This window comes from Condylura cristata, unplaced genomic scaffold, assembly GCF_000260355.1.
Source record: "Condylura cristata isolate star-nosed mole 26May11 unplaced genomic scaffold, ConCri1.0 scaffold00006, whole genome shotgun sequence".
NCBI lineage: Eukaryota > Metazoa > Chordata > Mammalia > Eulipotyphla > Talpidae > Condylura > Condylura cristata.
Genome location: NW_004567107.1, coordinates 6,506,027 through 6,530,712, shown reverse-complemented (window position 1 = coordinate 6,530,712; position 24,686 = coordinate 6,506,027). Strand labels below are relative to the sequence as shown.

General features: G+C 43.6%; 2 protein-coding genes across 5 annotated transcripts in view; one reads left to right on the top strand and one right to left on the bottom strand.

Annotated features, from left to right (window-relative positions):
* The window catches only part of PPP6C (protein phosphatase 6, catalytic subunit), a 29,861-nt gene extending 18,822 nt beyond the window's left edge, over positions 1-11,039 (bottom strand). Inside the window, exon 1 of the mRNA XM_004677339.1 lies at positions 10,755-11,039. Within this exon, the coding sequence (XP_004677396.1) occupies positions 10,755-10,829 (75 nt within the window). The 5' untranslated portion in view covers positions 10,830-11,039. The remainder of the gene's footprint in view (positions 1-10,754) is intronic.
* Positions 11,040-11,120: 81 nt separating this feature from the next.
* The window catches only part of RABEPK (Rab9 effector protein with kelch motifs), a 19,473-nt gene continuing 5,907 nt past the window's right edge, over positions 11,121-24,686 (top strand). For 3 of the 4 annotated variants that reach the window (XM_012721672.1, XM_012721670.1, XM_004677336.2), the window contains exons 1-4: positions 11,121-11,275; positions 17,137-17,195; positions 20,443-20,600; positions 22,302-22,454. In XM_012721672.1, the coding sequence (XP_012577126.1) occupies positions 17,143-17,195; positions 20,443-20,600; positions 22,302-22,454 (364 nt within the window). In that variant the 5' untranslated portion in view covers positions 11,121-11,275; positions 17,137-17,142. Of the gene's footprint in view, positions 11,276-15,894; positions 15,947-17,136; positions 17,196-20,442; positions 20,601-22,301; positions 22,455-24,686 lie in introns of those variants that run through there. The other variant, XM_012721671.1, reaches the window with a different exon arrangement.

Sequence of the window (24,686 nt, the reverse complement as noted above, 5' to 3'; positions counted from 1 at the left end):
CTCTCACTGCCCTTGCACCTCTGGCCTGTACCCCAGTTCTGTGTGCATAAATAGTCTTCTTTTAAAAATAAATGGATAAAGGAAATGTGCATACATACAGTGAAATATCAGTCAGTCACAGAAGGGAGTGAAAACATAGAACAGCCTTGGAATAGTATGTTAAGTGAAATAAGTCAGTCACAAAAGGCCACAGTATGAAACAGTATGAAATGTTCAGAATGGATAAATCCATAAAGAAAACAGATTAGTGGTTAACTAAGGCTGGGACTTGGGGTAGGGTGGTATTGCTAGTAGACATGGAGTCTTTGAGGTAATGAGTATTGATTATAGTGGTGGCTGCACAACTCCATAAATTTAAACCAAAACTCTCTGAAACTTGCTTTTAAATTGAATTTTATGACACCTGGATTACATCCCAATAAAGCTATTATTTTAAATATTTACTTTTTTATGCATACAAGAACTGGGGTACAGGTCAGAGAAATAGGTGATGAGAGGATTCACCAGAGATCTAGTGGGGAACAAAAACAGGTGGATCTACTGAAACGCTCTGCTGAGAGGAACAGCAGGCAGGTCAGGAGAGGTCAGCCATACCATGGGATCTCCTCCTTTGGCCAGGGATCGAAGTCATGGCTGCAAAAGCTTCATAGTGCTCTGCTTTAACTCACTGCAGCACCAGGGAGGGCCTCTAAAGCTTTTATTTTAAAATAGATTATATACAGGATATACAAATTACATAGATAGATAGATAGATAGATAGATTGCATATATATGGTCATGTATACAACCTATTTAAAAATAATAATTACCACCTAGACCACGTCAACTCAATTTTCTCCTTGTGGGCAGAGGGCTGCCCCTCCAGCCAAATTGAAAAGATCAATGTTGTACAGTGCTATTTCTATTATAACCCATTAAATCTGCGACATATAATTTTAATTTTATCGTAATTAGCCCCCAAAGTTTACAACCTGCTATTTGCAACTTTTTTCTCCCAACTCAAGTCCATTTAGCTTAAGGATAGTTCAAAAGAACAAATATGCCATGTTTGACCTGTATTTTTTAAAAGCTTTTTATCACCACCTCCCTTCTCATCTTGCTAAACAGCACTGTTCTTTTCAATTTAGCTTTAGAAAGCAACAATCAATACTTTGTAAATGTTTTCTCTGATATGACACACTTTTATTATATTTTCTTAATGAAGTACCGCTGTTTCAATCTTGTTAACTCTTAAACAGTGAAGGATTTCTCTCCTCAGGTGTTATCACTATAGCTCTCCCAACGCCAAAGCACCCACAGCCTCCACCACAGTCCGCTGCACTCTCCCTGCTACTAACTGCCCAACCTACCGCCTCCATCTTGAGATTATGCAATTTTTTTTTTAAAGATGTATTTGTTTGGCCCTCCCTGGTGGCAGCAGCGGGTTAAAGCACAGCACTGAGAAGCTAAAGCCACTTCCGCATGAGTTCGATCCCCGCCTGCCCTGGAGGTGACCACATGGCGCGGCAGACCTCTCCTGACCCGCCCGCTGCTCCCCTCAGCAGTGTACTTCATTGATCTGCCTGTTCTGCTCCCCTCTTTGTCTCTGGTGAAGCCTAGCACTGCCCCTGAGCCTCTGGCCCGTACCCCAGTTCTGTATGAATAAATAAATAAATCTTTAAAAAAAAAAAAGATGTATTTGTTTATGCATACAAAACTGGGGTACAGGCCAGGGTGTGGAGTGGGGTATGAAAGCATTCACCAGAGAGAGTGGGGAGCAGAACAGGCAGATGTACTGAAATATGCTGCTGAGGGGAGCAGCAGGTGGTCAAAAGGGGTCTGCCACACCACGTGGGTCAGCTCCCTGGTGGGGATCCAACTCAAGCTGCAGTGGCTGTGACAGCCTCACAGTGCTGCGCTTTAACCTGTTGCGCAGCAGACCTCTCCTGTCTTGCCCACTGCTCCCCTCAGCAGTGTACTTCATCAATCTGCCTGTTCTGCACCCCTCTCTCTAGTGAATCCTTTCACCTCTCCTGCACCTCTGGCCCCTTCTGTATGCACAAATAAATATTTTAAAAGAAATAAAAATAGAGCAATGTTTTAAAGTATCTATATCAGGAATTTGCCCATCTTTTTTTAGGCATAGTGCCTTGCTCAATAAGTATTTGCAACATTTTTTAAATAATTCATTAATTTATATATTACGACATTATTCATTTTTTTTACATTTGTTTTCTTTTCTCAGGTTAGTCTCCACAGAATTTCCACCACAACTCACCTGTGCACCTTGACCATAGTTCCTTGAACTTGTCTTGACCCGTCTGCAAATGATTTTGTTTGACTCTTGTTGTGCTTTCTATTGTTATTATTTTTCCCCCTGATCCTTTACTTGGCTCCCCTATATTCCTCCTATAAGTGAAGCCATCTGACAATTTTCTTTTTCCTTCTGACTTATTTCCCTGAGCATATTTCTTTCTAGCTCCATCCATGTTGCTGTGAATGGCATTAATTTATCTTTTTTTGATTGCTGAACAGTATTGGATATATATATATCACATATTCTTGATCCAGTCATCTATTTTGGGGTGCTTGAGTTGTTTCCAAATCTTACCTATTGTATATAGTGCTGCAATAAACAAAGATGTGGGTATCCTTTTGAATTAATGTTCTTGTGTCTTCTGGTAGATCCCTAGGAGTGGAATTGCTGGGTCTTATGGTAGCTCCATTTTAGTAGTCTGAGGAACCTCTATTCATCTTTCTATAATGGGTGGACCAGTCTGCACTCCCACCAGCAATACAATAGTTCCTTTTTTACCGCGTCCTTGCCAAATTCATTGTTGCTAGTTTTTTGTTTTGTTTTAATATGAGCCATTCTTACTGGTGTAAGGTAGTATTTCACTGTTATTTTGATTTGTATCTTCCTGATTATGAGGAATAGTATTTGCAGTATTTTTTCAGGAACATTCATCAAACATTTCATTGCCTCATTACAAGAGAATTTCTTCTCAAAGACAACCTCTTTGTTGTCAATTTCTCAAAAAAAAAAAAAATCCCACCAAGGGTCTCCCTAGTGGCACAGGGTTTAAAGTCTCTGTACTATCAAACTATCACCAACCACTGCGGCACAAGTTCAATCCCCAACCAGGAAGAATAAAAAGGATTCACCAAGTTATCTGTAGAAGTGCTTTGCTATGTAATCTGTACAGGACTGGGTAGAGTTTTCTGTCTGTTGCTCCTGAGGCTCGCATACTGTCAAACACCTGTCCTATCCATACTTCCTTTCAGATCTTTTTTTTTTTTTTTTTTTAAGATTTATGGGCCCGCCCATAAACGGGACAACGGGTTAGAGCACAGCACTGCAAGCTAACTGCAGCTGCTTCAGTGTGAGCTCAATCCTCAGTACCCCAGCTCTGTATGCATAAATAAATATATCTTTAAAATATATATATATATATTTTTAAAAGTGAGTGGAAAACCTGTGTATTTAATCATACTTTGAAATGAATCCTGGTACAGTTTTTTGAGGGACTCCATGATTCCTATATCTGAATGCCAAAAATTTGCACCCACAAATAACTGGACCTCAAGCCTATCACTGCAGGTGGCTGACCCATACCCCCATTGCTGATCAGAAAAGTAATACTGGACTATAAACTGAAAACATCACTGTGAAATCCTGCCAACTTCAAAGGCCAGTGAGTGTCTGGAGAGTTCATGTAAACTACTTCAGCAGCATCCTTCAACTCCAGGCTAAGCACGCTAATTTGAGTAAAGTAATAGCTGCCTCCTGTGACTGCCAATTCTGCAGATCCCAATCAAGGATATCTAAAGAGCAAAGTCTCTAATAGGTCAGCCAACTAAATATGCAGTGGCCGCACAGAGTCCAGCCTTGCCATGAGCAAGACACGTGATCTCTGCTCCGAGGTCCTTTGTCGTTTTGTTCTGCTTGGCTTTTAAGAAGCATGAATTCTCTGTTTTACACAGTCATTGAAGCAAGATTATCAGGCTTATTCCAAATTTAGGGCAAACTCCATCCATGTCTACCTACAATTTGCAATTAATTCCTAATCTTAAACAAGAATCCATAGCCCTCGTTCTTAGGAGGCCCCATTTCCTTTCTCTACCTTTCCTCAAGATACTGTTCATGGCTGCTTTCTATTCTCCACTCCTGTCACCCTGCTCCTTCTTGCATTTCAAGTACACTTGGTTTTAAATTTTTGTAATTGTTTGTTTAGGTGATCAAAACATATCATTTCCTTTATTTATGTTCATATACTGGTATCTATAAAGTACCATTAGTTTAACAAGTAAAAATCTATCTAAAATTGTACTTTACAGAGCCTTTGTAATCTATAAATATAATTTACAAATCACTGGGAATGAAGGCTGGGAATCCAAGATGACAATGATATATACACCCTTACTAATCTGGTAGTATCTGTATAGTTAATCTAAACTAATTTTTCAAACAGAGCACTACTAAAAAGTCTCTGGTTTGGGGGGCTGAGGGGGTGCTGCCATCTTGTGCCCCATAGGAAGCTTAGCAACCTCTCTTGACTACTATGCCTACAACACCTCTACCCCCAACTTCAATCATCAAAAATGTCTTCAGGCATTGCCAAATATCCCCTGTGGGGCATAATCACCCCCAGATGAAAACTTACTGAGATCTCTCTCCTCATTTTAATATCATTAGAACAGAGTCTGGAGCATGTTTGCCAGTCAATATGTTACCTAACCAAACTGTGTACCAGTCTTCTGGATGTCACCGCCTCAATGTCTTGACTTGGCAGCATCCTAAACTCAACACAGCCCAAACCAAATTCCCTTGCACTCCTTAATCATACTCCTTAAGTAATACATGCTAAAAACTAAGATACTGTACTAAATGCTGCTCTATCCTCACAACTTAGACCTCATCTATAATTTACCCTCCAACACCATAAACATTTGCCACTGACAATTTCAAGTTATGTCACCTGGTCTGTTGCTTCCAAAATATTTTTGTTTTTTGTCCCATTCCAAGCTAGGGTGTACAACTATGTGAGAATATTTCCAAAACCTACCGTCATTGTCTTGGTCAAAAATCTCTCAAGGGGTCATGACTCCCTAGTGGCATAAAGCTTTGATTTCTTCAAAGCTTTAAGAGCAGCACTATGAAGCTATCCACAGCCATTGCAGCACAAGTTCCCTCCCTGGCCAGGAAAGTGACCCATGTGACACAGCAGACCTCTCCTGTGTCAGCCGCTGCTCCCCTCAGCAGTGTATTTCAGTTGCTCTGGGTGTTCTGTTCCCCACTCTGTCTCAAATCCTTTCACCCCCACACCTCTGGCCTGTACCCTAGTTCTTGTATGCATAAATAAATAAATCTTAAAAAAAAAAAACTCTCAAAAAAAAAAAAAACTCTCAAGAGCACACAACATTTATGACAGTGTTTCCCAAATTCCACTCAGACATTTTCCTGATTTTGTCATACATATATTCCTACCAAATGCAACAATATCAGTTTTCCTTGAATCTACTATTCTTTTTGTTAGCTACATTTTTTAATTAATTTATTTATTTATTCATACAGGTCTGGGGTACAGGCCAGAGATGTGGAGGGTGAGAAGATTCACCAGAGACATAGTGGGGAGCAGAACAGACAGATCAATGAAGTACACTGCTGAGGGGAGCAGCGGGCGGGTCAGGAGAGGTCTGCCACGCCATGTGGTCACCTCCAGGGCAGGCGGAGATCGAACTCACGCAGAAGTGGCTTAAGCTTCTTAGTGCAGTGCTTTAACCCGCTGCGCCACCAGGGAGGGCCCGTTAGCTACATTTTTTAAAGAATTTCTTATTTAGGCATACAAGAACTGGGGTACAGGCCAGAGGTGTGGGGGTGAGAGGATTCAAAAGAAACAAAATAGGGAACAGAACAGGCAGAGTAACTTAGATACACTGCTGAGAGGAGAGATCTACTGCCACATGAGGGTCACCATGGTGGCCAGGGACTGAACTCATGCTTCAGTGACTGTGGGTATCTTGATAGTGCTGTGCTTTAACCCCTTGTGCCACCAGGGAGGGCCCACAATAATCATTTAACCATCTATGTCACCACTATATTGAGAACCTCTCTAAAACAGAGGGAAATACTGGGCTCCAGCTCTAGCATTCACAGTGCTAGAATAGTATTTGACACAAGGAGACATTTAAAGAAATGTTTGTTTAAAAGTAGTATACAGATTGGGGCCCTCCCTAGTGGCACAAAGGTCTGGAACACAGCGCAACAGTCTAGAACACAGTGCTACAAGCTAGCTGTAGCCGCTTCTGCATGAATTCCATCCCAGGCCAGGGAAGTGACCCACATGGAGCGGCAGGCCTCTCCTGTCTCGCGCTCTACTCTCCTCAGCAGTGTATTTCAGTTGCTCTGGCTGTTCTGCTCCCCACTCTCTCTGGTTAATCCTCTCACCCTCCACACCGCTGGCCTGTACCTCAGTTACGATGCCTTAATTAAAAAAATGTTAAAAAAAATAAACCTCTTCTTGTCTCATACAAAGCCATGGACGGTTCCTAAGTGCAGTACTCTGTTCAGTTTTCCTTGCATACTTGGAAGAAAAACACAATGCAAAATCAAAAATTCAGGTAAACAGAAGAATCAAGAAGATAAGGACTACCATGAGTGATAAGATCAACAGGCGTCAAGGCTGGAAGGACAAAGACATCTCATATAAATAAAGACAGATATCATAACTTATATATGAGACTATAAGGCCACATATGACTTAAGATTTAATGAAGAGTTACAAAAGACATTCACCCAATCCCAGAAAAAAAGCAAGGGAGAATTCTTCAAAGCTTTATGGAGGCATTAAAGAAAGAGGTACAACTTTGTAAAGCAGGTAGTCTTAAGAAAAACTCAGAGATGGCTCAGACTAAACATAAATGAGTTCTAAAAAGATTATGTTAACTATTATCCATAGAAACTGCTATGGAATCATACAACTCCTTGTACTGCAACTCTTCAGACAGACAATATTATTCTCCCAACCCCTACTGGGGTAACCATCTTCAGTTCCGCGGTTTAAAAAAAAAAACTTATGTTGGGCCTTGCTGAATTGTTCTCTTTCCTGGCCCAAGGCCTATCTCACAGCCATGCTCCACCAGATCCTTAGTTGGGCCAAGAAGCCACCAAGCTTGATCCCCTTCTTTATATTTACCAGAGCTGGAGGGGAGGGGCACTGTGTGTCACGTGTCTGGCTTTGTTTGATCTGACCCATAGGTCAGCTGGAAAGAATTACCCAGAACCCTGAACAAACTGGGTTCCAATGATCAATACCAGTTCTGCTCAGTTTGCAGAAGACAGCAAACTTAAGAAGACCCATATTTCTAAATGAAATATTTCACTGCTTAAATATGAAGGTCTTCCAGAAGCCATCTGAACCCAGAATACTTGCCCCAAATCTTTATATTGTGTTGGGGTTTACAGCGATAAATATCTGAAACATGAAAAAGAAAAACAATTTGCGGTGCAATTTCTTTAGTAACTATCCAGGAGATCAGATAATCCCTCTAGACTCCCTCTCCTAGACAAGACAAAACAAAAAAAAGCACATTTTAAAAGGTTTAAGCATTCAGTAAACCTGCCTTTTATCATTCCCTTGCTCACTTGACCAAATATGAAATCTACATCTTCCAAGATCCTCTCTGATATCTTTACTGTGGATGAGTATCAAATGAGCACTTTATAAGAAAGATTATACCCTGGTCTACTCACATATATCCCATCCATATTTCAACAGAATAGTTATATATGGACAGATTTAATCCAGCACTGGTGATTTGATCACTTTCAGTTTAGATACACAGAAATTGTTAGTAGAGCTAGAACATTCGATGTATTTATAGTTTCTTTACTATTTTTAGTCAATTTAAAACTCATGTCAATTAAAAATCCCAGTGAATTTCTGTTTTCTATCAGAACAAATCTTTGCCATCATGCTCATTAAGTAACCCCAATATTTTCTTTTCTTCCTCAGACAGAATTTTTTGTTTTTGACTTCAAAGCATCCGAAAAGACGCTCCTACTTTCTTGGCTTGTCTATTATTAATTTGCATCTCATGCTGACAAACAAAAGTAAATTTCCTTGAAAACACCAGAGACAGCAGCACAAGCAAATTAACCTGATAAAGACATGTCCAAGGCAAAGAAGAAAAGCTTACACTTACAGAGAAAAATTTAGAGTATTTTTCCTCAGCAGTTGCCCAGAAAGATTAAGAAAGACAAGTAAGAAACAGATACCCTAAGAACAGCCAAACTATGTTGCAAAGGGAAATGAAATGGCTTTATTATTACACTTTCTTAAAGTGGGAAGGAAATCTATTATTTATCAAACTAAAACCTAAAGAAATTCCAACTGATTTTCTTCCAAATCATTTTAATATCCAATTCAAGTTAATATCAAGATACATTCATTACAAGGTACAACAGCCTTATTTATAATAGAAAATTTCCCATCAATTCATTGATATGTAAAAATCAACTTCACCTATGGAACTTTAAGTAACAGTGCTACCAAAAGAGGTCTGGCTAGTTTTCCATGAATCTTAATTGTATTGTCATTTCCTAAAAAATAGATACAGCAAGGGCCCTCCCTGGTGGCACAAGAAGTTAAACACAGCACTATGAAACAATCCGCAGCCACTGCAACACGAGTTGGATCCCCGGCCAGGGAGGTGACCCATATGGCACAGCAGACCTCTCCTGTCTCAACGGTTGCTCCCTTCAGCAATGTGTTTCAGTAGATCTGCCTGTTCTGTCTCTAGTGAATCCTCTCACCCCCTACACCTCTGGCCTGCACTCCATTTCTTGTATGCATAAAATAAACAAGTCTTTAAAAAAAAATGGATATAGCAGAAAGAAGCCACAAACCTAAAAACCAAAAGACTCAGATAAGCATGCAAGCTACAATTCTATTAATATTGACTTTGTTTTCTTTTTAATTAAGTTATCCAATTAAAAAGTGATGTGTCCAGGGCCCTCCCTGGTGGCACAGCGGGTTAAAGCACAGCACTAAGAAGCTAAAGCCACTGCAGCATGAGTTCCATCCCCACCTGCCCCGGAGGTGACCACATGGTGCAGCAGACCTCTACTGGCCCGTCCGCTGCTCCACTCAGCAGTGTACTTCATCAGTCAGCCTGTCCTGCTCCCCACTCTGTCTCTGGTGAATCCCCTCACCGCCCCTGCACCTCTGGTTTGTACCCCAGTTCTGTATGCATAAATAAATAAATCTTTAAAAAAAAAGAGATGTGTCCAAAAATGACTTCCCTATCATATAGTACATATAGTTAACATATGCAAATAAGTTACATTCACAACAGCTCCTGTGGCCTTAAACATTTTGCATACTATTAACTGATGTTAAATATCAACTTCCTGTACCAAAAGAAATAGCAAAGAAAAAAAAATACTATCTTCTTTAAGAGAAAGAATCTGTGGACAAATTGCTTTAAACCCACAGCTTAAATAATAAAATGAACTGACAACTATCAAGTTGATGTAGCAAACCAAAGTTAACTAAGCAAATAAAGCAGGTTTTGGCAGTAGTTGCTAAACATTGCTAGACACCTAAGGCCTGGTTGTAACAAACACAGTTTTTAAAAAAGAAATACATCGGGCCCTCCCTGGTGGCGCGGCGGGTTAAAGCACAGCAGCAAGAAGCTAAAGCCACTTCAGCATGAGTTCAATCCCCGCCTGGGAGGTGACCCACATGGCGCGGCAGACCTCTCCTGACCGGCCCGCTGCTCCCCTCAGCAGAAGACTCCGTGGTTCTGCCTGTCCTGCTCCCCACTCTGTCTCTGGTGAATCCTCTCAGCCCCACCCCCACACCTCCGGCCAGTACCCCAGTTCCGTATGCATAAATAAATCTTAAAATAAAATGCAATATATGAAAGCCTTCCATTCCTTTAACCATACATACATTTACTGTTACTTGCACTCAGCAGCAAAAAGGAACAAATCATCTCCTTTAGAAAAAAACAAGAAAATGAGGGGGAAAAAACCCACAACAACTATGACATCTTCCTGTTACGGAGGAGTTCAGGGGAAATAACTTGGGAGACAGCTAAGTATTTGCACTTATCGAAGACCTACTACTCTACCCACTTACATTAGCTCAACAACGTACTCGAAAGGGGGATTCTTGTCTGAATTCGCTGAAAAATAAAAAAGCAACTCTTTAAAAAAGCGACTTGAAGGGGCGGCAAGGAAAGACGGACGACCTGACGTTCTCGCCTCACCATCATACCGCTCAGCACCTTCCCACCCTCAGGCACCTAAACCTGATGCCCGGGAGCCCGCGGCATCTGTCAACCCCGCCGCCCGCTGTCACCACCCCCGCGGGATGACCCCACCCCGAGGGCGCTGCCCGCTGGGGCTTGGCCGGGCTCCGGCCACTGGAAAGAGGGGCTCGGGGAGAGGCGTCTTCTAGGCAAAGCTGTTCGGGCTCGGAGCCCCGGGGCAGCGGAAGGTCAGGGGGAGCAACCGCGGGGCAGAGGCCGCCAACAACACTCGGGTTCCCGCCGCGGGCAGCGGGACAGCATTCGGAGGACCCGCGGTCCCCTCGCTCTCCGCGCGACGCCAAGTCGGACCCGGCGCTTCGCACCGCGTCAGGCCCCCCACCGTGACGCGACGGGATGCCCGTCAGGGGTCCCGCGAAGAGAGGAAGGGCGGGCCGGCGGCGACACACTGCCGGAAGGGGGGAGTCCCGCAAGCAAGGCTCCCGCCGGGCAGGGCTCACCTTCAGGTCGTTCTCCGGCAGGTATTTGCACAGCCGCGCTATCTCCACATACTTGTCCAAGTCTAGGGGCGCCATTTTAGAAATAACAAGCCCCGGCGGCGGCTGTGGCAGCGGCGGCTGTAGTAGCGGCGGCAGCGGCGGAGGCCGAAGCCGGAACTCTCCCTACGTCACGTCCGGCCCGCGAGAGTCGACTGCGCAGCGGCGTAAAGCTTGACCCGATGTTCGCCGCGGCTTCGGCACGCCCCACGCCCTCTGCGGCCGAACACAGGCTACGCGCCGCTAGAGGCCGACACGGTCCTGTGAACGGGACCTGCTGCGACCCGTAGGTGTCTGTCGCGGTGGATGCTGGGATTTGTAGTTTTCGGTTGTGACCCGCTCTCCCTTCCTACTGTTACACCTCTAGGGACCCATTGTAGCTTTTCCGATGCAAAACAGCGAAGCCGGCGACTCTCGATCCCTGGTTTGTCACTCCGACCCTTTTAAGCATTCTCTCATCAGAACATCGTCAGTTAAAAGTTGGGGTAAGCCTGGCCATAATATCCTATTTGCACCTTCACAAGGCCTTTTGAAAATCTTTCCTATACCTGTGATAGAGATGTCAAGCTATCAGTCTTCCAACCTGGAATGAAGGGAGACACACGTTAAAGCGTGTCTTATGTTAAATGCTATGCAAAGCTGTTTAATCTTCATGAATAGCTAACCGCCAAATCTTGCAGGGAACAGTCGGCGGAGCCGAGATTGGTATATTATAGGTCGGGCTGGATTAAGTAACCTTCAGTGTGAGTTCCACGAGGGCAGGGAGTTTTTGTCTTGTCGCCTCCCCACTGCCAGGGCAGTCCGTGGCACTTAATTTACCGTCAACATTCGGTCCGTTCAACAGCTGTTTGTTGAACACTCTCTATTCTCCAGGTACAGTCGCAGGCACTTGGGATATTTAACAAAATAGATAAACATCCCTATTCTCAACCATGGCTTACTCTAGTAGAAAAAAACAGAACATAATATATATAATAATTAATGGCATAGCCTATTAGAACGTTTTAAGTGCTAAGGAGGGAAAAAATAGGGTAAGGGAGATGGGGTGAGGCGTTTTAAGAACCAAGAAAGAGGTGGGAGAATTAACCATCCGAAGACCTGAGAGAAATTATAAGAAAATGTTGGTGGGGAAGTTCTAAGATGGGAGCATATCTGGACTCGCTTTGGCTGATATGAGACTCGGTAATGACTGCAGCTGAGAAACCAGGTAGGAAATTGTTATGTTATCCAATAGCAGCAGGTGCTCAATAAATATGTTATTTAAGTGAACCTGGGCTGGATCTCCTCCGGCTTTAAGGTATATTGGGGGAACATTTGGCTTAACTTTAGCCTGTGGGCAAAGTTCTTTGGGTCACTCAAGCAATTGTTTTATAAGTATGAAATTGTTTCAAAGAAAATTAATTTTTTAAATTTTGTTGCAATCTTTATACTTTTCATTTATTTAACAAACGGTTATAGAGAAATTATGATGTAAATAAGATAGGATTCTCATGGGGCTTATTGTCTGATAGGGAAGACAAACAGTCAATTTACAAGTGAGCAACTAATCATTGCAGAGTAATTTGTGCAAAAAAAAGGGAAAGAGATGTTGTCAGAAAAATGGATTATCTTGAGATGTCAGTACAGTGAAGGTAGTGTGTAGACTCCAGCACAAGTCCAGGCCCCATTATTCACTGTGTGACTTTGACAAAGTTATTTATCCTTTCTGTGTCTTAGTTCTCTCAATTTATGGAGATAAAAGTGCCTACCCCACATGGAGGTGATAATGATATTCCTATCTTACACTCTCTATTAAAACTTATAATGAGGTTTAATAGAGTTGATCTATAGAAAGGGCTTAAAACAATATCATTTACAGAATATAAGATAAGTGTAAGCGCTGAATCCCGTAGGTTAGGAAGGGTCTTTCTGAAGAGGTATCTAGGATTAGATAGATGGGGAATCAAAGAAATAATATGTTCAGAGTTTCTTGGAGAAAAACTTCCAAATGAGCAATTATTGTTTGACTTTTTAAAGATTTATTTATGCATACAGAACTGGGGTACAGGCCAGAGGTGCGGGGTTGGGGGGGTGAGAGGACTCACCAAAGACAGAGTGGGAAGCAGAACAGGTAGATTGATGAAGTACACTGCTGAGGGGAGTGAGATAGGAGAGGTCTGCCACTCCATGTGGGTCAGCTCCCTGGCTGGGGATCAAACTCATGCTGAAGAGGCTGTGGCTAGCTCCGTAGTGCTGCACTTTAACCTATTGCACCACCAGGGAGGACCCTGACTTCTTTTTTTAACAGTCCTCTTTGAAAAATCAATAATTCACTTTTCATCTCAAACCTTGAATCCTCCTCAAGCTACCTTCTCAAAATTGGGAAGGAAAACAAATAGGGAGATGGATATGATGTTATTTATAAACTGCGAAGTGCTTAAGAGGAGAGTGTCACCAGCATCATTGTCTGTTTGGCTGATAGTGAGCAGGTAGGTAATAAGCTGATGGTGTGACTTTCCAGTGGGAATATCTGGGGGTCCTCATTACCAGACAATCTGGCAGGAACAAATTCCCTCCTGCAGACCTGCCTTATTCACTGAACCTCAATCTTGACATCACAGCAGAGAGGAAGGAGAAATCATCCCTCAGGGTGTTAGGCAAGTTCTTAGGAGAGATGTAGACACATTGGCTAGTTTGGGATGGAGCCAGTGTATAGAACTTGCAAACTGAAATGTGTTCTCAGTCTTCAGCGATCTGGGATACTGGTTCTCCTCTTGATGTCAATTAGTCTTTCTAACTTCTCTGAACCAACACTTTTTTTCTTTAAAGATTTTATTTGTTTTGGCTAGAAGAAGCTGGGGTATAGGTGAGAGGTGTGTGGGAAGGTAGGGGAGAAAGAGGATGTTAGTATGAGATGATTCACCAGACCAGAGACAGAGTGGGTGGCAGAACAGGTGGATCTACTGAAATCAGTAGAGGAACAGCAGGCAAGAAAGGAGTAATCTAATGCATCTGGGCCTCAATTTCCGTTAAAAAAAATTGATCTCAGAAGTCCTTGTAGGCCCTCCCTGGTGGCACAATGGATTAGGACACAACACTGCAAGCTACCACAGCCACTTCAGTGTGAGTTCCATCCCCCAACCCAGAGATGATCCACATGCACAGCAGACCTCTCCTGTCTCACCCTCAGCAGCGTACTTCGTCCATCTGCCTATTCTGCTCCATATCTGTCTCTGGTGAGTCCTCTCACCGCCCTTGCACCTCTGGCCTGTATCCCAGTTCTGTATGTATAAATAAATAAATCTTTTAAAAACAAAAAGGCCTTCTAGCACTTTCTGAAATATGATTTCTAGTCAAATAGCATACACCCCACAATGAAAACTGGTTACTATTTTGCCTGTAAAACCTTTCAATTTTTCTTATTTATGTGCTACGGCAACGTGCCACTTTGACAGTAGACCTAGCCAAAGGACACAGAGCACAGAGCTCCGAGCAGAAATTATCATCTAGATACACATGGACATGTGGCAGTCTTCTTGGCCTTGGTTTTCTTTCAAAAAGAGACAAATGACTGAGCACTCCAAAACTCCTTTGTGGCAGACAGTCGATAGGGGTTTTTCAATTTATACAAGAATGCAAAATGACTGCAGATGTTTGAAGTAGGATATTTGAGCAGTGAGGAAAGCTGCAGGCCTCAAATTCCATTTCATCAATATATTTTTATATAGTTTCAAGAATAAGCAGGTTGGCCTTTCACCTCTTTTATTGTATCCGCTCAACTGTTCTCTCTATGAAGTAGGCTTTACCTGTTCTAGAGAAGAGGAAAGGATGGCTCAAAGAAGGAAATAAACTTGTCATAAGTCAGAGTTAGATGTTACTGCTAGAACTTGGATTTGAGCTTGAGTATGTCTGACTGTTTCTCACTATCCCACCATAACTCTGTCCTGGAGGTCCTTGGATTTCCTTAGTTATTTTCTTTCCTAGGACACAGTGACTGGCCTCAGCTCTCTTAAGGGATTGAGCCACCTGCCCATTTTCTGGAAAGCCATAGGAAACCTGTGGTTATGAAGGACAACAGAAGTAATGCAGAGAACATGCTTAGCTCAGGACTGGTGGCCAGAGTTCACTTACCACTCAACATAGCATTGCACTTTATAGAGTGCCCACTACACGCTTGTCCATTACACCCCCACCACCTGGTACCAGAAATTTTACTAACTTCATTTTGCAGATGGGCATCACTCAGACTCAAGAGAAAAATAACTTTTCTGAGAATATTCTAAATTGATGAATGCTTTATTCCTTGCCATTTTTTTTTTTTTTAAGATCTGTTTATTTATACAGAGCTGGGGTACAGGCCAGAGGTTCAGGGGCAGTAAAAGGATTTACGGGAGACAGAGTGTGGAGTGAGTAAGCAGATAGATGAAGTACACTGCTGAGGGTGAAACAGGAGAGGTCTGCTGCACCATGTGGGTCACCTCCCTGGCCTGGGATGGAACTCCTGAACTCATGCTGCAGCAGCTGCCTTTAACTCTTTGAACCCCCAGGCTCAAAATGCACTTTTTTTAAACGATTGTACCTTGTTCCTTGTTTTTGTTTTTTTCAGCTCTCTAGTTAGATTGCAAACCTCTGGATGCCAGGGGGCTCACTAGTCTGGGTCAGCATCTTCCCTGGCATCCCTGGCGTAGTTATAAATGCTGTCAGAGAATGAGTCAGCTCATTAAGGCCCCCAAAGCTGAAACTATCCTAAAGACCCCGCAGCCAGGAATGTGCCCTTAACTCTCCCTTTCAGAAACAATCCCTAGCGACGCCTGGTACTGAAAACACCCTAGTCCCTTTAAGGATAGCCCAGCTGCCCAAGGAACTGGGTCATCCAAGTGGGCACCCAGCCCCCAGCTTTACATCTGAGAGTCGTTTCCAAGTAGCCCTGACTTATTTACTCCAGGTATGGCTCCGCCCGTTTAGTTCCAGCAAAAGCGTAGTACGGCTGATACCCCAGGATGGAGTACCCCTCGCCGCCCCTTGCCGCGCCCAGGAAGGGGAGCTGGGGAGCAAGCGGATGGCAGCGGCGCTTTTCCGGGGTCTAGGGGCGGGGCTTAGTAGGGGCGGGGCGAGAAACTAAGCCCCGCCCCGTTGGGGGCGAAGTCACCGCCCGCGTCTGGCCGGAGCCTCCGCAGGTAATGCAATGCGGTAGGGAACTACGGGGGTCTTCGGGCCCAGAATCTGGCACGGTTCCGGGCAGGGATTTGGGGATTGGGATCCGGCTGGGTGGAGAGCGCCGGGGAAGGTCCATGCCTCCGGCCCGGCCACACTAACCGAAAGGCATTAGCCTGTTCTCTTCCGACCTTGTCTCAGGTCCCATGCGGGTGTGGGACTGCGGGTGTGGGGGTTTGATAGGCCTGGAAGGGGTGGCTGCTGGATGTTCTACTCCCGGCGAAGTTTATCCCACTGAGCTCTGGGCTGTGGGGACAGCAGTCAGTGGTGTAGGGTGCTTGTCGGGTTATCCATATCTTGGAAATCTCATCCATTTTCTTTCTTCATTAACCCTCAGCTCTACTCTACGTGGGGGCCCTGTATCAGACAGGGCTGGCACTCTAGGAAGTTGGTCTAGGAATTTTAGTTAGATAGCCAGCCAGCCAGCCAGCCAGATAGATAATTTTACATTCAGTGTCGTGCCTGCAATGACGGTGGCTTTACTGGCACCTTTACAGCACAGGGAGTAGGAAATAACTTGAAGGTTATAAGTGGATACCAGGGAATAAGGGACGATTTAGATGAGGAGAGGACATCTGAACTGAACTTTGGAGGTTGAGTAGGAGTTGCTAGTTGACCAAAAGGGAAGGAGCATTTTAGATAGGGGAAATAAATAGCACAAGATACAAGTTATGAAAGGACTTGCCCTATTAGAGAAGCAACAAATATATAGCAAAAATGGCTCAGAATAACTAAAAATTTTGGAAGTCAGTTTCTGGAAAGAAGGTTGGATCCACAAGACTTTGAAAGCCTGTGGAGGCCGAGATTTATTCTAGAGTTCAGTATCTTGTCAGCCTTTAAATTGTGTTACTTTTGATAAACTTCTTCTGACCTTTGAAATTTTATTTTGATATATGCCTCTTCTCCTTGAGAATCAGACAAAGAAAACTCTAGCAAAAAACTTCTGAAATTGTCTTTAAAAAGTTGTGTTAAATTTGCCTCCCAAATATTTGATTGCATCAAAGAAGTGGCAGTGCTTATTCAAATTAACCCATCCTTAGCGTTTGGCACCCTGACAGGAGAGATTTTAAAGCAGGGGGAATATAGTTTGTTATGTGTTTTAGGCAGAAAATAATCACAAATATCTAAAAAGTGCCTTTATTTCTATGCATAGGACACCATGAAGCAGCTGCCAGTCTTGGAGCCTGGAGACAAGCCCAGGAAAGCAACATGGTCTGTAAGGAAGGATTCAGACACAGAAAAACATGAGTTTTTGTTTCATTTATAAGTAGTTTACTAACATGTTTGATCAGCAATGAAAAAGGGTAGAGATGAAACCAACTGCAGTTTCTGGTAATTAGACTCAAACAGTCTGAGAAGGTCTTTGGAGGAAAGATAGTAGGGTAATAATTATCACTGAGCAGATGTTGATTTTATTAAAATCCATTTACCAGGAAGAGACAGGCACTGGCCATCTGGCATCCTCAGCACCAATGCTGTGTCTTCCCCCACGCCGTGGCTCATTTTTAAGATTTTCAGGGAACTGAGTTTGGATTAAACAGGCTTCACTGTTTCTTGACTGCTTGTTCAACCAACCCTTCATTCAACAACTAACACCGGCATGACAGGGGCAGCAGGTGTGTGGGGGCCAAAGGCACGAAGGTGAATAATCTCAGTGTCCTGGGGCTACAGACCGAGCTGGTGATGGTGATGAAATGTGAGTGGTGCTGAAGCAGCACTCACAGTGGGCTGTGGGAGAGAAGCCACACTCCGGTAGGACTTTGGAGAGCCTCTGAGATAATTTTCCTGCCTCAGAGATAATTTTCCTGCCTCCACACTTGGTCTCCCCCCAACATAAATCTGACCATGGTATTCTCCCCTTAGAAATCATTTTTTAACAATTTTTAAAAACTATTTCTTTATGCCTATAGAAATGGGGTACAGCCAGAGGTAGTGAGAATATTCACCAGAAATAGAGTGGGCAGCAGAACAGGCAGATCGACAAAGTACAAGGGGAGCAGCGGGTGAGCCAGGAGAGATCTGCTGTGCTGAACCATGTGGATCACCTCCAGGGCAGGGGCTTGAACTTGCACTGAAGCTGCAACTGCTCGGCTTAGCTCTGCAGTGCAGTGCTCCAATCCATTGCATCACCAGGAAGGGGCCAAGATTTATTTATTTATGCATACACAAACTGGGGTACAGGCCAGAGGTGCAGGAGCCGTGAGAGGATCCCGGAGATCAAACTTGTACTGAAGCGGGTATGGCCAGCTTGTAGTGCTGTGTCCTAACCCATTGTGCCACTAGGGAGGGCCCTCTTTCTTTATTTTTTAAAACTTATTTTAAAAGACTTATTTATTTATGCATATAAGAACTCGGGTACAGGCTAGTGGTGTGGGGGATGAGAAGATTCACCAGATTCAGAGTGGAGAACAGAGCAGGTAAATTGACTGAAATACGCTGCTGAAGGGAGCAGTGGGCCAGACAGGAGAGGTCTGCTGTGCCCGGTGGATCAGCTCCCTGACCAGAGATCAAACTCATGCTGCAGTGACTGTGGATAGCTTCCTAGTGCTGTGCTTTAACCTCTTGCACCACCCGAGAGGGCCCTATCTTGTACTTTATAGCACACTTGAAAGGAAGTGGATGTCTGTGAAATTATCTGTTTAACATTTCTTTTCCCAACTAGTCAGTAAGGAACTTTTTTGTTATAATAACTGTGTATCTGGAATACTGGGTGCTTTTGGGTAAGATATTCAAACATTCTACACCCCAGTTTCTCAGTGGTAAACCTCAGCTGATGAAATAGTGCTGACCTCAAAGAAGACACTGGGAAGATTAAATGACATCAGAGTTGTAGTTAGCAGCATGCACAGTACGTTATTAGTAATTCATCACATGGCAATAGGACCTATGAATCTAGTATCAAAGGGAGATATGGAAAAGAAACAGATTTGGAAATCACTGGTGACTATATAGCTGGGTGGTGATTGAAACCCTTGAGACAGTTGAAATTGATCAACAGTTAAGCAAATGTAAACTGAAGAGAAGCACAAGGCTGAGGAGGTTAGGCTGATGATGGGAAAGGTGTCAGAGAAGAAGTAGAAAGAGCAGCCAAGAAGGTGGGTAGAAACCAAAAGGGAAAGGTATGGGAAAGTGATATAAGGAGAAGGGAAGGGAAGGAAGAGTCGGGAATATGTAGCTCAAATGCCAGAGAAATCAAATAAGGCAGGGCCTGAAAAACAGTGATGAATTTTCTTTTTCAGCATATAAGAGCTGGGGTGTAGGCCAGAGGCGTGGGTGGTAAGAAGATTCACTGGAGACAGAGTGGGGAGCAGAACAGGTGGATTTACTGAAATGCACTGCTGAGGGGAGTAGAGAGGAGACAAGAGAGGTCTGATGTGCCATGTGGATCAGCTTCAGAGGGCTGGTGATAATGTCATAGCACTGAGACTTTAGCTCTTGCACCACCAGGGAAGCCCAGCAATGGAATTTTCTTTTGTAAGAAGTTTGAAGTAAATGTTTTCTGAGTGATCAGAATAATTTTAGAGTGGAATGAATGGGTCCTGTGTTTGATTTTTCAAAGTCTAGCTTTGGCTTCATCAGGTCAACTTCATTTTTTAAAAATTTTTTTTAAGATTTATTTATTTATGCATACAAGAACTGGGATTTGGGCCAGAGGTGCAGGGGGAGAGGATTCACCAGAAACAGAGGGGAGCAGAACAGGCAGATCAACTGAAATACGCTGCTGAGGGGAGCAGCGAGGAGAGGTGTGCTGCACCATGTGTGTCACTCCCGGGCTGGGGATGGAATTCATGCTGCAGTGGCTGCTGATAGCTTCATAGTGCTGCGCTTTAACCCATTGCACCACCAGGGAGGGCCCAGGTCCAGCTTTGTAAGAACATTACCGGCCCGAGGGATGCATCACTCACTAGTGTGATTGAACATAAACCTGTAGGCCCATTCACTGAGTCCTTCCTTTATCTGTTACAAGACTTCATCTTGTTCTGACGGTCACCTCTCTAGATAAAAACTGTTGCTCTCCTCATTTTACAAATGAGGAAACTGAGGTTCAGAAAGGTTTAGTGACTTCTAAAAGGTCACATAACTAGGAAATGCCTGGACTGGGATGAAAACTAGATCTGTCTGCCTCACCTGTCCTTGTAACTACCACCCTGTGCCAGAACATACCAGTGAACACTTCTGGATGTCAGTAGCCCAGAGCTACTGTCTGCCAAATGAGACAATGAGTAGCCCAGAGCATCCCCACAAGACTACTGTCATCTGGAAACAGTGGCCACATTGAAAAAGTCCAAGTTTATGTACAAATGGACTCTACTGTTGTTAACTATACTGCTTGCTGGATAAAGTGTCTGTGTGTGTGTGCAAGATCCTCATTCTGGTGAATATTTCATGAGGCATGGAAAGAACACTTTGCACATTTATTCTCTGCTCAGGCCATCTGAATGGGTCCTCCTTTTGGCAGGTATATCTTGACCCCCCCTGGAGACAGCCCCTGCGCTCGGGTTGGCCACAGCTGCTCGTACTTGCCCCCACTTGGTGATGCCAAGAGAGGGAAGGTCTTCATTATTGGGGGAGCAGATCCAAACAGGAGCTTCTCAGATGTGCACACCATGGATCTGGGTAAGACCAGCAGCTACAGAGCACAAGCCGGGTGGCCGGAGAGCTGAGCTTTGTGCTGCCAGTCCTGACCATTCCCAAGCACGCCAGTTCAGACCAGACAGCAGTTTCAAAGAAAATGAGCATCACTAAGAGGTCCGTACAGTTTCCGCAGGCTGCTGGACTCATCCACCAACTCGTTACATCCTCGTTTGGCAGGAAAGTCTCCTGAGAAGTCCTGGCTGTCCAGGAAATTTCTCTGGGTGACAGTGATGACTCCACCCCCTCTGTCATCCTCACATCCAATTAATCACACTAGATGTCCCTTTTCATCCATGTCTGTCCATCCTCACTACTCTCAACTAGACCATTACCACAGCTCCGCTCTGGTCTCCCTGCTTCCAGGTTTGCCCCCAGTGCGGTCCATTTTCCAACCCAGCCAGAGAGTAGTGTCTGCAATACACATCTGATCACATCACTTCCACATGTCAAGCCTTTCTCAGCTTCACTTCTCGGTCTCTCAAGCCCATGTTTGCTGCACAGAATAGCCTTCATTTCCTTGAACACATCTTGAACTCCTTTCTCTAGGTCTTTGTACATATTGTTCTCTCTGCTTGAAAAGCTTTCCCCTTTCCTTATCACCCAGCTGCTGTTGACCTTTCAGATCCTGGGTTAAATGTTACTTCCATTAGGAAGCTGCCCTGGAAGCCTCTGGACTAGTTTAGGGCCACCTCTGTAAAAGAGAAACTCCGGTTTTGCTTCTCTGTTCCTATGTCTCCTTTCAACACTAGTCTCAGTCTTCACTTCTGGCTCCCAAATGCCTAGGTTAGGATTCTCCCCACCCCCATACCAATTCTGCAGCACCAGCTGGAAATGATGAAGACCAAAAAAAAAAAATAATAATAATATATACACACACACAATATACATATGAATATATACAAAATATGTACATATATATTTTATGATTTTACTGATTTATTTTTGCATATAAAAACTGGGGTGCAGGTCAGAGGTACAGGGAGGGGGTAGTGTGAGAAGATTCACTAGAGACAGATTGGAGAGCGGAACAGGCAGATGGACTGAAATGCACTGCTGAGGGGAGCAGTGGGGAGACAGGAGAGGTCTGCTGCGCCGTGTGGGTCAGCTCCCTGGCCGGGGCTCGAACTCATGCTGCAGTGGCTGCTATGCATGTATGCATAGCACTGCACTTAACCCCTTGTGCCACCAGGGAGGGCCCAAATACATACTTCTTAATAGAAATCACAAAGTCATAACCACTCTGTATTTCCATGGTACCCTGTGCCTTCCCAATTTATTCCCTTTTACGACTCTTTCTCACATGATTGTTTCTTGTCTTCTTTACAAGAGTATAAGCTCCTTGTTAATAAGGCACTTGCTCATCATTGAATCCCAGGCACTACTACATTCCTGGCACAGAGTAAAGGTTCCATAGTTCCATGTTAGGTGAATAAATGAGTGAATGAACAAATGAATGGTTATCACTGTGTACTGTGCACATGGCAGAAACAACTAGTGATGCACTTGCAATTTTTGTAAGTTCTATGTAACATTGCTGAACCTTTTAGAGGTTGAGCACATTACCTTAGTGATCTGCAGTTACGTGTTTATGCATTTGACCCTCTTTTCTGCCTTTCCCCAAGGTGGTCAACCAGTATAAGAAGTAGGCAACCCAATCTAGGAACTGAGTAAAATATTTTCTAGGAACACACCGATGGAACTTAGTCACCCTGGAGGGCCTCTTGCCCCGGTATGAGCATGCCAGCTTCGTTCCCTCCTGCACCCCTGACAGTATCTGGGTATTTGGAGGTGCCGACCAGTCAGGAAATCGAAATTGCCTGCAAGTGCTGAATCCTGGTAAGTAGCCAATGATTATTTTAATTGCTTAAATAAGTACATCTAATTCTGAATCCCAAGCTAAAACCCATTTGTGTTGTATTGAGCAATCTAACTTTATTGACCTCATAGAAAATAGGAATTTTTCTATTCTCTAGAATATTTCCATTCTATGGCCAGGGATCACCTGTGTTCGCAGCCCTAACAGTGACAGTGCTGAGATTTAACCCCCAGGCCACTAACAAGGCCCTCTGTGAACATTTTTAATGCTTTGTGGATTTTTTTTTAAGATTTTTTTTATTTATGCATACAGAACTGGGGTATGGCCAGAGGTGCAGGTGCGGTGAAAGAATTCACCAGAGACAAGAGTGGGGAGCAGAAGAGGCAGATTGACAAAGTACACTGCTGAGGGGAGCAGCGGGCAAGACAGGAGAGGTCTGCCTGGCCATGTGGGTCAGCTCCGGGGCAGGTTTTGAACTCACACTGAAAAGGCCACGGCTTGGTTTAGCTTCGCAGTGCAGCGCTCCAACCTGCTGCACCACCAGGGAGTTCCCGCTTTGTGGACATTTTTAATGGCTGTTTCATTCTCCATTTTATGGCAATAGCATGATTTCGGTTGTGCTCTGATTTTTTTTCCCATTATAAATAGCAAAGCCATGACCATCTTTGTTCAGAAATCCCTGACTAAATTTCAGATTCTTTTACAACTCAAACCCAGGAATAAAGGCTAAGTGAAACACTGTGAACTTTGAAACTTTTGATACATGCTATCTAGTTGCTCCTGAGATTTTTCCAATTTACTTTCTCTCCAGCAGTGTTTAATACTGTGTTTCACTCTTGACCGGCATTGAATTTAACATTTTTATACATGACTGATTTAGGAAAAAGAAACACTTTAATCTAACTGTCTGGATATGTTCTTTGTTCATTGCTCACAAATGGGACATATTTCACATAAAAGCCAGCTCTTGCCCCGCTACTTCTATCAGCAGGATATTTATTTGAACAATAGTTGTTCTTTCGTCACTGTGGGATAGTAACAGTTGTTCCTACATTGGTAAGTTTGGCATAAACTTAAACTAACCGAATATCCTGCACAAGACTGCTCTATAATTGTTATGGCTGATGTAGCTATGGCTTGGCAGATGGAAATCAGTGCTGGAAACCAAGCTTTTAGATTTTTCAATGATGGTAACCATTTAAATAAAATACATTGAGAATTTGGAAAGCGTCTGTCAAAGGAATTGATTTTCCACCAGATCCTTTTCTCTCCTAGAAAGTATAATTTGATAACATGCCCAAGAAATAGGAAAAATGTGAGTCATTCATTGCTTTTGTTCCTAAGGCAAGTCCTTCATGTGGCTTGAGATTCCTTTGTAGTTTTTTGTCCTTGGGTTTGGCATGGCAACAGTACAACCCAGAATCCCCTGATCCTGGAGGTTGTGAGCCTTCTAAGCGCCCTTAAACTACAAGTTCTCCAAGACCTGTAGCTATAGAGACAATTACATTGGGTTTTTTATTAGCAGAGACTCATTTCAGGTTTAAGTCCCTTATATATTACCCATGCTTCATGCAGCTATTTATATATTGAATGAAGACCTTTATGAAAAATACATAATCTCCCAGGCAAGAAATAATTCCAGGGGCATTGTGGTAGAGTAAGAAGGAGAGTCCTGACTGGTCTGAATTCAACCCCTCTGCTCTGTGATCAGGAGGAAAAGACTCAAATTTTGTGAGCTTTAGTTCCCTCATCTGCAAAGTGGCAGTGCTTTTTAGCTACCTCCAGGGTTAAATGAAAATAGTGGAGATTTTTTTTTTTAAAGATTTATGTATGTATGCATACAGAATGGGGTACAGGCCAGAGATGCAGAGAGTGAGAGGATCCACAAGAGATAGAGTGGGGGAAAAACAGGCTGACTGAAGAAGTACACTGCTTTGGGGAGCAGTGGACAAGTCAGGAGGGGTCTGCTGCGCCATGTGGGTCACCTCCCTGGCCGGGAATTGAACTGGCACTGAAGCAGCTGCAACTAGCTTCTTAGAGCTGCGATTTAACCCATTGTGCCACTAGGGAGGGCTGAAAATAGTGGGGATTTTAACCCCCAATTTACAGAGTGCTCAGGGCAATGAGTCTGCATAAGGAAAGTACTCAGTTACTGCACCTGTGTCTGCAAAATGTGTGCTTCTTTCCAAAAAGAAATAAGCTTCTATATACCTACCAAGGTGAGGAAATTTTATTTATTTATTTTTTAAGAT